The sequence below is a fragment of the Opisthocomus hoazin genome, chromosome 20, assembly GCF_030867145.1.
Source record: "Opisthocomus hoazin isolate bOpiHoa1 chromosome 20, bOpiHoa1.hap1, whole genome shotgun sequence".
Taxonomy (NCBI): Eukaryota; Metazoa; Chordata; class Aves; order Opisthocomiformes; family Opisthocomidae; genus Opisthocomus; species Opisthocomus hoazin.
Window position 1 is genome coordinate 8356321 of NC_134433.1, and position 14554 is coordinate 8370874.

Here is a 14554-nt window from a genome sequence, read left to right on the forward strand (position 1 = left end):
TGCCGTTGTAGGTGTGAGATTGTGAGAGAGGATGGGGTGCTGTCTCCCGGTGGCTGCTTTCTCATCCCGTCTTGCCTCAGTGATTGCATTGCATACCTGCAGATCACTTGGTGAGGAGCAGGGAGCCTGGGATGGTTTTAGGCAGCGATATGTGCTGGAACTGGGAAACAAGTAATGTGAGAATGCTGCAGTCTTGGATATCGTTGTATTATGTGTGTAAAACTAAGAGGCAGATGAGGGAGAATCAATGGCCAGGAACTTTAAATGAAGAGACAGCTGCCTGAAATAGCCACTCCGGTTGCTGCGAGGCAATGGCTCTTGTGCTTACATAAGCTAACTTGACCTTATTTGTTCCCAAAATGTTTAAGCGTGCTTATAAAACATATATCACAGTCATGAGGAATTAATGTTTACCATCTCCTTACTGTCAGCAAGGGCAGTCTTGATATCCTAACGCGTACTTTGGAGCTGACTTGTTCTTGAGAGCCCTACTTGCTGTTGGTGCTCTTGGCTTGTTCTGCTGGGTCACCTGGGCAGAAAGCCTTGTCCACAAGCTGTGGGACTGTCCTGTGAGCTGCTTTTATTGCACAGCAAACAAAGGTAAGGAAGTAGAGAAATACCTCTGGCACGGTTTTAGCCTCCCCGGTCCTAATTACTTTAAACAAAGCAGAACCTTGCTATGGTTGTTCAAGTTTATTCTAATGTTGGGAGTCTAGACACCTCAATTGTGTTTACAGTCTAAAGAAATCAAGTTGCTTCATGTTGTAAATGACAGAGCTCACCTGAGATGCTAGAGCATCTGACAGAGACTTCTTCCTCTTCGAGAGCTTTGTTCTTTTATCGGTAGGTCTCAAAGCACTTTACAAAGGACAGTCAAACCAGTGAGTTGTTGATATAATGAAGAAAGTATTTTGTGGAAACCCAGGAGCTAATGTATTCAGTTTACTGAAGTCGTCCACCCTGTTTTACAGATGACACGCTTGTCTGGGAGCTGAGCCAAGAATCAAATCTGGGTCTCCTGAGACATCCCAGAGACCCTCCTTCTGCATAGACAATCTGACGGTTTCTTATCTTGGCTTCAGAACACCCCATTGTGTTGGGTAGCAATCTCTGTCCCCATGCTGTCTAAGGAGGAATGCTGGTGGTTGTGAGTTCAGGCTGCCAGGAGTCCTGCGAAGAAGCTGCTGGCAGAACCCAAGAGGCCCGAGTTCCCCACTTCATGCAGGGAACTGTGGTGCGGTTTTGGTGAGGGGTCTCTGTGGGGTTGGTGCTAGGGCTCACACAGTCTGTTTGACTCTGTCAAGCACCTCTCAATTTGGTCTTTCAGCTCAGCCAGTTGTCATTGTGGGTACATTTTGCTGTTTGTTACCTTTGTTAGATATGTTTCTGTTTTCTTTCCAATATGTTACAAAATTGCTGTCTTGGCTGTAGGGTGATCTTGAAGCCATGCCAGTTTTTTTACTAACTCACTGACAGATTTGGGGCAGGAAGCTGCAGGATCTGAATACACAGTTTTATTACCTTTTTCTGTCATCCCTTTCCCAGGGACTGGCTTGCCCTCCTGAACTGAGGTGCTTTGTGTAACTCCCAGCTTCTGCTGAAGCTCTCAGTTACGGTATGAAAGTCAGGGGGAAGTGGGAAAGGATTTTGAGGAATGTTCCAGAAAGTGTATATTTTCATGGCTGAGCAACTTCAAAACAAAACAGCCCTCAGAAAACTGTTGTTAAAACTGCTTTCTCTGGCGTGTACACAGCAGTTTCCTGAGGGTTTCCTTTATCTGTCTTCTGCAGTAAGTACATGGTAGGAAGGGCCCAACCTCACTACTGTTTTTTCCTTTGCTTGTTTTGTCAATGTCATAAGGGACGAGCAGAGCCGATAGCGTTCAGGTTGGCTGTGTGAAGCCATAAATGGGATCAAGGCATCCTAGAATGTAAAAATGCTTGCAGAATCTGATAACTAACTTCAGTGTGACACCAAAGCACTCCCATTCCACCAGTACTAGAGACTTTCAGATAAATATACACGTAATCCTAATGAGATGCATGCGATGCCTCCTTCCACTTAGCTGGTGACTTAGACTGGGGCTGGGCCATGTTTCTGTAGGAAGGCAGGAAGGTAGACAGAGAGGGCATTGATTACATGGCCTGTGCAACGGATGGTATAGATAACCCAAGACCTCTTTCCCAAGACTCATATCATTTGAATGTTATTGTATTCTCTCTGAAGACTTTTATTGCATGGCATTAGAGAGTTTTGTTGCTATTGTGTTGTTCAGCTAGGGATATAAAATAACTAACCAGAGCCACTCAAAATGCATGTGAGAGAGAGGGATGTGCTATATAGCCTTCCAGCGTAGACATGCCCTTCATTTCTGAAGGGCATCACATTTGATTATTGGTGTCTTAATTTGTAGGGAGATAAATTATTAACAGTGACTTCATCAAATCTCTAAAAAAACTATTCTTCATTTTTTTTCTTGAAGATTGCCTGAACTTTTATCTGTCCGTCTTTATAAATTCTTAATTCATTGCCCTTTCTCAGCCTCTCAGCTTGTAAAATGAGTCCAGCAGTGATTTAACTGATATCTTTGACGTGCTTTCAGAGTACTGGATGTCTCTGTGGAGAATTCATTCTCCTCTGTTCCCTCAGCTGTCCTGTATGGTTTTTCTCTGCTGCATTTTCATATGGTCCATGGAAAAAAAATGTTAAGATCTTTAAACTTGGGAAAGCATTGACATTTTCTGTGAGAATGGCTTCTGGATTTTTGGGCTCCTACCTCTAATAACAGCCAAAATAAACATTGCGAAAAATGCTCTTTAGCTATACCCTTTAGCATGTGGGTCTGCTTAGTCCCCTACCTTCCCTCTCTCTCTCTCAGTCAGGGACAAGCAGAAGCTTGGTGGTTCCCTTCCCTTTGTGAGCATTTCTTGACAACTTGTTTCTGCTAGAGATGCAAGGAAAAAAGTTTTGAACATTTATACTTTCAGTCTTCAGAAACTTAGCGAGCGAGAACAGAAGGAGGAGGGATTGTCAGGGCTTTCTTTCCTCCTTCTAATGCTCTCGGCAGCAGCTGCTGTGCTGTTCAGGTGGGTGGTGTGAGAACCTCTCCTTGTGTGCACGGAGTCGGAAGTTGATCTGGCTCTGTGGATAGACGGAAACTGCTGTGAAGTGGTGTACTCTTCCCTCTTCCCCTCTTTGTCTTCCAGTATTTAACCCTAAGTTCTAGCTTGGGTTCTTCTATTGTATAGTGAACATTGTAATGGAAGGAAGTATTCAGGGGTGGCTTGTCTGGGTTTTGAGAAGCTCATAGTTGGTTCCTGGCTCTGTCATGGTCTGTGTGACTCAGTCATGTTACTTGGCCTCTCTGAGCCTCTGTGAAAGGGAGGGAATGATGCTGGCTTACCGCTTACCTCTCAGGAGAAGTGTGAGAGTAATTACAGGTGAGGTGAGGGTGCGTACATCAGATAATAGCAGGAGCTATGAGCATACAGAATACTAAAATACTTCATTTGGTTGTCAGTTTGTTATTAGCCTCTAAATAGCAGAGGAAGACTGTACCCTTCCCAGACCTCTTGGCTTAACTGTATGTGGACAGGGGAAGCCTTGTGCTTTGGCTCAGGTAATGGGCACATGCTTGTAGGGTCCCCAGCCCACTTGCTGGGGCCCCTCTGGGTGTGACTCCACCACAGGGACCCGAGTCACAAAAATGCCAGGCTGTGTCTTTGCTCTGGGACCCTGCACGCAGCATGGAGCTCCGGCAAAGCTCTAGCTTTCACAGTCAGTGTGAAAGCAGTCAGCAGACTGAGATCAGACCTCTGCAGCGCTTTCTCGTCGTGACTGTGGACGTTCAGTAGGGTGGAAATTTTGCTGTACTGTTAGCTGCTGGAGAAGAGAGTTTACCTTAGCAACCCTGGGCTGTGCCAGGGGGTGTAAGGTTGTGCAGGGTGGGTGGAGGTATGTGTTTTGCAGAAGGCACTTGGCATTGTGTTCAGCCATGAATCTGCACATTTATCCATCAACATCAAGTCTGTTACGGGGAGGAGGGGGAAGGATGGAGATAGCACAGCGTGTGGAAAGAATGCAGGTTGGCTGGGCTTCTCAAGCTCGTGGAGCAGTGATGGATCTGTCAGGCTGATCCCACGGAGAGGCAGGACTGTTTGTTTTGAACAATGAAATGGCTGAAGGATGTGCTGGAAATGCATAAATATTAAGTGGTGTTCAAACTTCCAGCTAGGAAATGTGCTCGTCTCCTGGTAGCAGAACACTCATCTGCACTCAGGAGATACTGCTGTGTCTTGTAAGTCTGGGCTAAGTGTGTCCCCCACTGTGGTACCTGTGACAGGGGAAGAGGTGCAGGCAGGCTGAGACTGCGGGTGGGTGTGAAGGTGGAGATTTCCAAAAACATTTCCTGTCTCCCTATAACAGGATATTGCCATCTCCCCTGCAGCGAAAGCTGGGCAGTGGCTGGGATGCTGACTGGCTGTGCATGCACATGCACCACTTTTTGCTGTCTGGCAGGTTTCAGTGGAGCTTAGACTAAAATCCTACCTGGGAAACTGAGGCATGGAGCTGTGTGGTTAACTAGCTGCCAGCCCTCTGTCCTACTGCGATGACTGAATGACTGCAGGTATTCACCTCCTGTGCTCTAAACCAAACTTGTTTTGTACTTTGTGAAGATGAAGGAATGGTGTGAAGTGTGAGGAGAGATGGGACGAAGGCTGGATCCTGCAGTGGTTGGGATACCTACATATGTTATGCAGGAGTTAGGAGTAGAAGAGAAAACACTGATAAGATGCTGGAGGTGTGCTGTTCTCCTTGGAGAAATCCTGGAAGCAGAGAAGTTTGGATCCAGGAGTGCCCTCCACCAGAATCAGCCAGAGGCTTGTAGAAGCACCGTGTTTGACATAAAGAGGCAAAACAATCTCTGCCAACTGAATCCATGTAGGGTGAGGCAGGAACTGTATTGCTGTGTTGGCTTGAGTTGAGATGCGAGTTCCAGCTGTGAAAACTGCCTCCACATTTTTTCCTTTTGGAAAATGACCTGCCCAGATCTGCTGACAGCTCAGATGTACAGATGTGATTAACCATCACAGGTATCGCTGAGCTGTTACTGGAACTGAGATTCCCTGTAAAGTGGGACGGGCTGTTACTGAAGGAGCAGAGTAAGAAAAGCAGAAAATGGGAGAAAAACAACATAATGAGCAAGTAGTGCCAGTGTGGCTGTTGAGTATAAGCCAGAAGGTCTCTCTGCGTGGAGTATTGACTGATTGGGTTATGTGACTCTTAGGTTGGTAATGCTTTCCGAGGGCAGGGGCAGGGAGCGTTGGATACCTTTGTGAACAGCACATGGCAGAGAATCACAGCACAGGTGGTTAGACAGGTTCTTCTGGGTTTTCGCTTAACCCTCCACCACTGACCTGTAGCATAGCTGGAAGCAAAACCCCTGCTTTATGCCTCAGCCTTGCTATGTAAAATGGAGATACTTGCCAACCTTGTGCAAGTCTTTTGCAATCTAGTCGGTGTTAAAGGCTCTCCTAAGGACACTGCAGATGATGGAAGTACTACTTCTCTTTTTAAGGCATGTTTGCCATGTGTTGCAGTTTGCCATCTGTTACATAATAGCTTTTGCTTTGATTTTATGATTCTATTTTATACATTCCCCAGATGAAATCACTATAGGCCTGTGAAATGATTGACCTATGCAATTGGGGTGGCAGTGCTAATTTTGCCTTTCAGATAGCTGAGTGAGGAAGCGGACCAAAGCAATCTGCTGTGTGAACCCGTAATGTACAGACAGTGGTCGGTACCTTATGTAGCAAGAAGTTATGACAAATACTTGGGAAAGCTGCTTTTGAGGTTGGACCCAATTCTCGTTGAACACACTTGGGATTTCATTGCTTGCGAGCAGTTCCCCAAGGCTTGCCAGCAGCCCTGGTCCAAAGTCAGCTTCTTTTTACATAACCAGAGCTCAGCGTGTTTGTGTTGATGTTGCATGCGAACACAAATCCCATGGAAGCAAACGCTCTGCTGTGTATGCTCCCTGCTATGGGAGGACGAGAGTAGAAGCAATGCATGTGTGACAGAAGATACTATCTTGTGTAATACCTAACAGGGAAGTACTCTGAGGCAGTGGTGATGAGATCAGGATAGTAAGTAACACTGAGCTGAGCAGGAATTGGATGCAAGTCTTTAAGGAGGCTTGACTGTCTCAGCCATACCACATACAGAGGCACTGGAGGTTTTGTGCTCTTCGGAGTAAATTTCTTTTGCACCCTTTGTAGCAGAAGGGAAAGGCAAGAGACATGTATTGAGAAATAGTAAGACTTCATCTGAATCCAGCTTCCCTAAAGCCAGTCTGCTCTTCTGGACTAGAGAAAACTGTGCGTTCTGTAGGAATGGATAATCTACTGCCTCTTTGCTGCTCCTTTGGCTTCTCCACCCACGCCCACTCTCTTCCTTGTTCCCTCCTGGTCTTTGTAAGTGGTTTAAAAGTGATCCATTTCAGTAGGGAGCTATTTGTTTGCAGAGTGCCTAAATTGTACTGGATTGCTTCTGGCTATTTATGCTGATTGAACTGTGCTTGTGTTTCCAGACTCATGCAAAAATCTGGTTTTAATATAGATGCTTAGTCTTATAGCACTGGTGTCGCTAGACCAGTGATGTCTTCCATCTGCAGCTGGACAAGCCACCCTTTTCGTTCCACAGGTCTGCATGAATTTGGTTGGGCACCCCAAACTAGACATGCATCCAAGTTTCCCAAGCACCTGAAAACTGCTTGCAGACTTCTGAAAATCAGCCCCTCAGGTGTTATTCAGTGCTGTAGGGCTTTTCTGATGACTTTGGTAGGATTTGTTTCAAACCCTTCAAAGCATTCGGGTAATTCTGGGAAGTAGGGATGGCAGCAAAACCAGACAGAGCCAAGCCAGTGCGATTTAAATGCAGTCATCTACATCACTCATCTACAGTGATAAGAAAATGAAATCTATGTTTCACACCTTTGTAATTCTAAAATGTTTGTGTATTAGAAGGATGAAATGACAGTTGCCTTCACTGTGGCTTCTTCTCACAGTACTGCCTCTATTTCTCTTGTCCTGGAGAGCTGACAATCCATACTGATTTTCTCTCACCATGAACCTGTATGCAGCTTAGCAAAATAAGTACCTCAACTTAATAGCCTCTCTGCAAGCTACTTTAACCACAAGTAATAGCTGTTTGCCTGGCAATATCTTGTTCTTCAAATTGCAGAGAAAATTTTTATGCAAATCAGGCTTTTTTGTTTTTATAATTGATTTGCTTATTATTATTATTATTGTTATTGTTATTATTATTATTGTTATTATTATTATTTATTGTGGTAAGCCTAATAAATGGAGTGTGCATGGCCCACGGGGTGTTATATCCTATGTGTGAAGTTTTATTTATTTATTTATTTTTTATTCACACCCTCTATATTTGTGTCTTGTTTTACCTGAGAGACTTTAGAGCTGCTGAATGGTATGACCTTGCAGGTTAATGACAGCTCTGGCATAGAGTTGCAGTGCATCTATCTATATCAGGACAGAGTAGTTAACAAGTTATTGATAGTCAGATGAAGTTGCGGCGTGAACTCCAGCCAGCAGAACATGGTGGTTTTCTAATACAGGGCTTGAGTGGACCATCCTGGTCAGGGAATAACTGTACCTGTATTATTTAAAAAAGATACTCTCAGGGTGCTGGAAACTGTACAGATAGTAAATCTACTCGAAGGCTGCTGTTTCTGCAGATAGGTTATCTGGTCTCCCCACTCCCCACTTTTTCTGCTAAAAGTGTTCCTTACACTCTTACTGACCATCACTGTTTTTCTGTTGTGGGTGTCACTACTGAAGGAGCTTGCTTTGGGGAATAAATTTCTTCTCTGTGTCTGTGAGGATTTTTACTTTATTTGCCAGCTTTATGCTGACATACATGGAGAATAGTTTGCCCAGCGTTCTTAAAATTACTTCCAATTTGAATGGAGCAAAAGCAATAGATGGTCTAACAGGAGAGATTGCATCTGCTGAAGAACTACGATGACCTTCCACCAGTGGGTACAGTGACTTACCAGCGATGCGTGTTGCCTGAGGCACCGAGGATGCTGGGCCTGGGGTGGACCTGGCCTGCTGGCCGCGTTGGCAAGTTCGAACTCCAGGTGAAGGCGGGCTTGGCCATAAGTGCAGCCTCCTGTAGAGAAATAGGCTGTGATGGGGCACGCCACCATCTACAATCAGCTTGTCCCTGCAAATCCTATCTCATACTGGTGTAATTCATGTGCGCTGTGGGGCTTGCTGTGGTGCATGCACCCACACATAAATACAGTGGGGAAGAAAACTACCCTGTGAGCGGGGCTGCGAGGACCAGCTGCACACAGAGGATCAGTACCCCGGAGCCCCTGGGCCACCTCTTTGATCCAGCTGCCTTTTGGTGGCTGTTTTGTGCCCTTCTCCTCTTGTAAATAACTCTGGCTTTTATTTGACCTATCTTTGGAGTGATTTTCCTCTAAGCCAGACCTTTCGGTGTCTCAGAAACTCCGCAGCACTTAAAGGGAACACAAAGAGATGAGATTTTCCTCTTGGTCATTTCAGTGAATTTAAGCTTGATTGACAAGCCCTGTTCTAGTGCTGGCAACTGGGATTTCCTAGGTGTAAGCGTTAATGGATTTTGCGTTAGCGCTTTACGCGTAAATCCCAGCTTCTGCAGCCGAGTAGCTGTTGTCCCCCAGGTGAGTCTGTTGTCTGGCAGCCTCCTGGCCTTTCCAGGGCCGGGGTGGATATTGTCTTTCCTCTTTTTTTCCAGGAGGCAGCAACGTGTTTCCAGTTGTGCTTTATCTTAGAAACTAGATAGAGCAGCAGGGTTGTGCCTTTGTGGTATGCTTGCTAGTATTTTGTCCAGTTGTTTCTTAATTAACCTGAGCATCAGCAGCTTCCACCACGTACCCTCCTGAGCATTTCCAGAGTTTGATGGGTTCTGTGTTTCAGAGCTATTTTGGTGTCAGGTTAATCCTGCCAATCATTACTCATTTTCTGCTTTCTCCTGAGGGGAGTGATTTGTTTCCTCATTTAATGCGTGTTCCTTCTCCATCTCCCCATTTAACTTGCAGAATTTGAAAACGGTTGGCAAGTGTATCCTGAAGGCTGAGAAAGAGAAAGTTGCCAAAAGCTTGGAGCTGTTGAACTTCCTCCTCAAAACTGTGACAGATCAGGTGAGTGTGTGACTCAATGTGTGGCAAATGGCTGTTCTTCTTCGTACCACTGAGGCCTCTTTTAAATGTCATGCTTGGATTTTACCTTGTGACTGCTCCATCGCTACATCCCACCTCATTTCTTATCGAAGGTACTCCTGGAGGGAACGTGTAGCTGGATTTGAGGACAGAAAGGCCCTCATGTCTGAAGGAGTGATCCATAGCTCTTGTGAGCTGATCTCTGAGAGCTTATTGAAGGATTTGTGCAGTGTTCCGCAAATGCACTGTGGCATCTTCTTGCTTATCAGCAGAAATGCAGCCTGGGATACAGAGGGGGTGAGCTGGGTTTTGTCGCAGATGATTGCTCTGTCCTCTCCACTGAACTCCAGAGATTGTAGTTTCCAGAAACTGCGACTTACTCTGAAGCTTGGTGAGCAGGAGTGAAGCTTTGTTCTGGGGCTTTGTTTTCCCTAATGAAAAATGTCTTTTTTGAACGTGAGAAGATTTTCTGTAGGTGACAAAATAAGTCTCCAACATGGTTTTATTTACTGGAGCAAAATAACAGAAGCAGCAGAATTGCTGAAGCCCAGTTTCCTGCTGATAAGCACTGAGCTCACACCACAGCCTGCTTCTTTGTGAAGACCTAATAGGAAAGTGGGTGGAGGAGAGAGATTATTTCCAAGACTTTTGTAGGAACTGAATAGCCTTTGAGACACCCTGTTCTGTCTGGTTTTACTGAAATTATCAAGTGGGTTATGGAAGGTGTAGAGGCAGCCAGAGGCAGCACGATTGTGTCCTTTAGAAACCAGACTGAAAATTATGCTGCTTTTCCTTTAGATAGGTGCATAGTCACGTGTCTTGGACTGAAAATGAAAGAAGGCCAAAGAACCTTTCAGTCCCTTTTATGCTAGTGCAATTCTAGCTGTTAGACTCATGTCCCTCATGCTACAGACCCAGTTTTCAAGCAAACCCTGTACCTAATGGTGTGGTGTGACTCATCAATTTTTGCCCCCAAAGTGAAGTGGTATTGCAAATGGGCTCAGGGCAGCAGCTTGGAGCAGCCGGGCGGGATTGATTCTTCTTGCCGTAGTCTTATCCCAAGGATGGCCTGTGCCCTGCTGCTGCGAGTGCCCCTTCTGCGTTCACTCTGCACATTGTCTGTTTGTACTTGCCTCTTGCAGAAGCTGTGTGTGACGTTGACGGAGTTGGACAAAGTGCTGGTAGCTCTGAACCAGCCAGAAGGCATTGGGAAATCAGCACGTCTCGACTCTCTCTACTGGAACGTCATGCACTGGCTGAATTATATGTATGTATGCTTGGCACTCCGGCTTCTCTGCTTACCTGGGGACTGACTGCCTGTCCTGCTTGTTTTCACTGATGTGGGGAAGTAGGAAGAGAAAGGAAGTCAAGGCACTGAGCTCAGTCTGGAGTTTGAGTTAAATGGGTTGGTGAGGTTGAAACGCTTGTTGTTTTGCTTGTTTGGAACAATGCTAGGCTCGTTGTTGTAGGTGCTTACATGTTAGGATCGGTCCTTGATGGGAAAGGGTCGTAAGGCATGTCTGATACCTGAATTGTGTCTTGCTAGCAGAGGTGAGACAGCTGATCACCTAGGGACAGAGTGCCTGCTTTCAGCAGTCCCAAGTGGTGGCCTGGTTTAGGAGCCATTGCCAAAGTTGTAGAGGAATTTCTAGGCTAGGAGGAGTCACTAAGCTCCTGCCACATCACTGAGGATTGACTGCAAACGTGAGGCTGGAGGGAAGGAGTAGCTGTCCTGGGAAGGGACTGGATACCAGAGAGTACATGCCAGGACCTTCAATCTTCTGCAGTGATTTTTGGGCTCCTTAGCGTCTGGATATGCAGCCTGATGCTTGGAGTGGTTGCCTTGCAGCTCTGAAAGCTGGAGAGTGTGGAGTGTTTATGCTTTAGTGCTCCTGCGTTCAATGGCAGCTGGATTTGACTTTTGCTCCAGGGGGAAAAAAAAGTGTAGGATCTTTTTCTGCTTTCTATCAATAGCTTGCAATCAGAACTGTTTCCCCTCGCTGCTGGCAGTATTTAGTGAGACACGGCATTAGGGAGTGCTGGGTGCTCTGCTAATGACTGGGAGGTGTGATCCCAGTGTGTGGGTGGCCTGGTCTGTGGCACCTCAGCCCAGGAAGAGGCTCTGAGGGACGTGCCTGCATGTGGCTCATGGTGAGAGGGCTCACAGGGGAGGAATCAAACAAGACATCTGAACCTGTTGTTGTCGCCCCTTCTAATGCCTTGAACGGGCTTGCAGGGTACAGTGGCCTCACCCAGCCCTGTGACACAGCCCCAGGCCCTTTTCCAGCCTCACACAGGTCCCCTGGCATCACACTGCCAGGGCTGGCACAAGGATGGGGCCTGGCTTGGGAGCTAGTAGAGACTGCAGCTAGGAGGGGATTGCTAAGGCAGGGAACACTGAGCTTGTGCGTGCTGTCTGAGGAAGAGATGGGGGTTCAGGGGTGCAGCCTGCTGTCACTGCTGGTGCCATCTTGCTGTGACACCAAGAGATCTTTGTGCAGGCGAGTTGGAGCAAGCCTGCAGCAGGTGTCGTTTGTGCAGAGGATCCTGATGGAGGTGCTGAGAGGCAAGTGCTAACATGAGGTGTCAGGATAGTGTTTTTCTACTCTGAAGAGATGCAGCTGGAAAAACTCCAAAAAGCTTCACATTGAAAATAAGGCCGTGGAATTAGAGCCTGATTCCTTTCCAGGTCTCCTCTCTGGGGACTGAACTGGTGCAGAGCAGCATAGAATGGGTGGTGGTGACGTTGCCAGTGGACTCTGCCAGAGAATGGCAGCGGTAGTGGCTGTCTTGCGTGCATACAAAGTCTGCCTAGATGAGACTGGAGTGGTCTGTTGGAGGTTCTTGCTTGAAGACCTCTTGGGATTGTTGGCACAGTGAAGGTCTTGTGGGGGCTGTCACTTTGGACAGACAGACAACGTCTCAGTAGCCTTGCACAGGGCCACAGGCGGGTGTGCTTGAGAAGGTGGTAGGTACAGTGTTAGTCTATGGAATGGGATTCTTCCTCAAGTCTCCATGTGCCTTCCTGAGTCCTGGTGCAGCTCCTGCTGTTCATTTAACCGGTCCCTGTGCAGACTGCGGACCACCTCCGGGGATAACACTCATCCCTGCAGCATGCCTGTGCTTCCTGCACCTTTCTTGTGCTTCTGCCTGTCCGTGGATTGCCTCTAGCATGGACATACTACTCCCTGGCTGTAAACTAAGTTGCTCCTGATTTTTGGCGTTCTCTCTGCAGGAAGCCCAAGAAAGAGAAGACAGCCAATAAGCCTGTGCAGGAAGCAGAGCCGCTTAAGCGGAAGAAGAAAGGCTTCCTGCCAGAGACCAAGAAACGCAAGAATCGCAAGAAGGGTGTCCAGGAGAGTGGGACAGCCCCAGCAGCTAGTGAAGATGGAGAACCAGCAGCCCCAGAGGAGCAGCCCCTGGGAACAGAAACCCCCAAGCAGAAGAAAGGCCCTGTGCGCAGGAGCAACAAACACAAGAATCAGAACAGAGGGGTCAGGGAGAATGGGGTGACAATGGCGGGGAGTGGGGAGGAAACTGTTAATGGAGGACATGCTGTGGCTGACAAGAAGAAGAAGAAGAATATGAACAGGAAAAGAAAAGGTGATGCAGGCAGTGAAGACAAGCAGGTTCCAGCTGCGAAGAAAACCAAGGGGAGTGTCAGCCAGGAGACCCAGCAGAAGCAGGGCAAAGCCAAGAAGAAAAGAAAAGGGAAAAAATCTCCAGTGCTGCAGGAGTAAACTCCATGGACTCACCCAGGCCTGGCATGGCTAGCGTGGCTCAGAGGACGGTTTTAATGTCTTTTATAACTATAGTTTTTATGTCCTCCATGACTTCAAATAAACCTTCCATGATGCTGAGCCCTAAAGCTGCGGGTCTGACTTGTTGTGGAGGCTGCAGCCTAGAGCACAGGGAGCTTCAGGAGGGCACACACCCTCTGGGCCCTGGTCGGTGCCCACTCTCTCTTCTCTGGCGGTGCCAAACAGCCTGTGCTTGGGAGCACAGACTCCTGTCTTCATGCTTTCCCAAGGCAGAAGTGGAGGCTTGTTTGGATTTCTTGGAGAGTCGCGGCACGTGTGCTGGCACTGCTGAGTCGTGTGGTCAAGCCCTGTGGGAGGTTCAGAAGTAACCCCTGAAGGCAGATTTCTGTCCTGCCCAGGCCCAGCAGTACTCACAGCTTTTCCAGTCTGTGAGATGCTGACTCTCTGGAGTTAAATGGGCTTGCACATGCGTATTCTGGGGTCAAATATATCCAGTTTGGCCACCCAGTAACTACCATGATCTGGCTTTCTTGTCTTTTTGCTGCTGGGTGCAGGAGGGGTGATGGCCCCTGTGGTAGCACAAGGGACGTCAGTAAAACAGTGAAACAGTTGAAATGATTGATTGATTGCTGATCTGCCAGGCCAGCAGGCTCTGTGCAGCCGTGCCAGGCACCTGTTACCAGCAGGCTTGTGACAGCCCATGAAGGTGGCTGCTTGGAACTGCATCTCCTTATTTATCCCCAGGCTCCTGAATGCCAGAATGCCGTCACCCCTCTGGAGAGGCCAGGACCAGATTCTCCGTTGTCTTGGGTACCTAGTTCTTGTGGAGAGCGGAGTCTCAAAGCGTTTGAAACCCTACTCATGTTGTAGTTGCTTCTAAAGCCTCCTCCCTCCTTTCCTCACCCCCACCTGCTGACCACCCTGATCCTGGAGGCCAGGAGGTGTGGGCTGGTGGCTGGTCCTGACTCCTCTCCCAGCATCCGAGGGAGCCATCCCCATGAAGGCCCTGGTGCTCTCCATCCTTCTGCAGCGGAGTTTGGTGCTGGCTCCTGTCAGAAGCAGGCGGCTGCTGGCAGAGCAGGGCTGTTCCCCCTGTGCCTTTGGCTCGTGTCCCACCGGCGGGGCGGTACCACCAGGCGTGGATGAGGGCACTGGAAATGTCATGTTGCTTTTGGAGGGAGCGAGAGAAGAGCTGCAAAGGGCTGTGTTTGCCCGTGGCTGTTTATCTGCCTTTGCAATGATTCTTTTCTCAAATGGCATAAAACTCCCTGGGAGACAGCTGCTGGCAGCAACGCAAACTCGTTCAGCTGCAGACCCCTGGGTGGGTGCAGCCCTCTTCTCACTCCCGCGTCGGAGCAGTGATCCTGCATGGTCTGCTGCGCATCCCGAGGAGCACGCTGGCTCCTGCTGGCAGCCTGTGAGGGCTGGAGTTGCTGTGCCCGCCTGCCGGCAGGGTTCAACAGGGAACGTCCTTCCCTTCCCTGCCTTTTGCTGTCTGCCGTCGCAGCTGGCAGAGTCCTCTGGCACTCAGCACTTCGTTGTTGCCGTGGAGGCCGCA

The 14554-nt window shown here is 48.0% G+C and overlaps 1 protein-coding gene across 1 annotated transcript in view; it reads left to right on the forward strand.

Annotated features, from left to right (window-relative positions):
• MYBBP1A (MYB binding protein 1a) overlaps nucleotides 1-13103 on the forward strand; it is a 59474-nt gene extending 46371 nt beyond the window's left edge. The window contains exons 25-27 of the mRNA XM_075440485.1: nucleotides 9116-9217; nucleotides 10378-10502; nucleotides 12471-13103. Of these exons, the coding sequence (XP_075296600.1) occupies nucleotides 9116-9217; nucleotides 10378-10502; nucleotides 12471-12975 (732 nt within the window). The 3' untranslated portion in view covers nucleotides 12976-13103. The remainder of the gene's footprint in view (nucleotides 1-9115; nucleotides 9218-10377; nucleotides 10503-12470) is intronic.
• Nucleotides 13104-14554: the final 1451 nt, after the last annotated feature.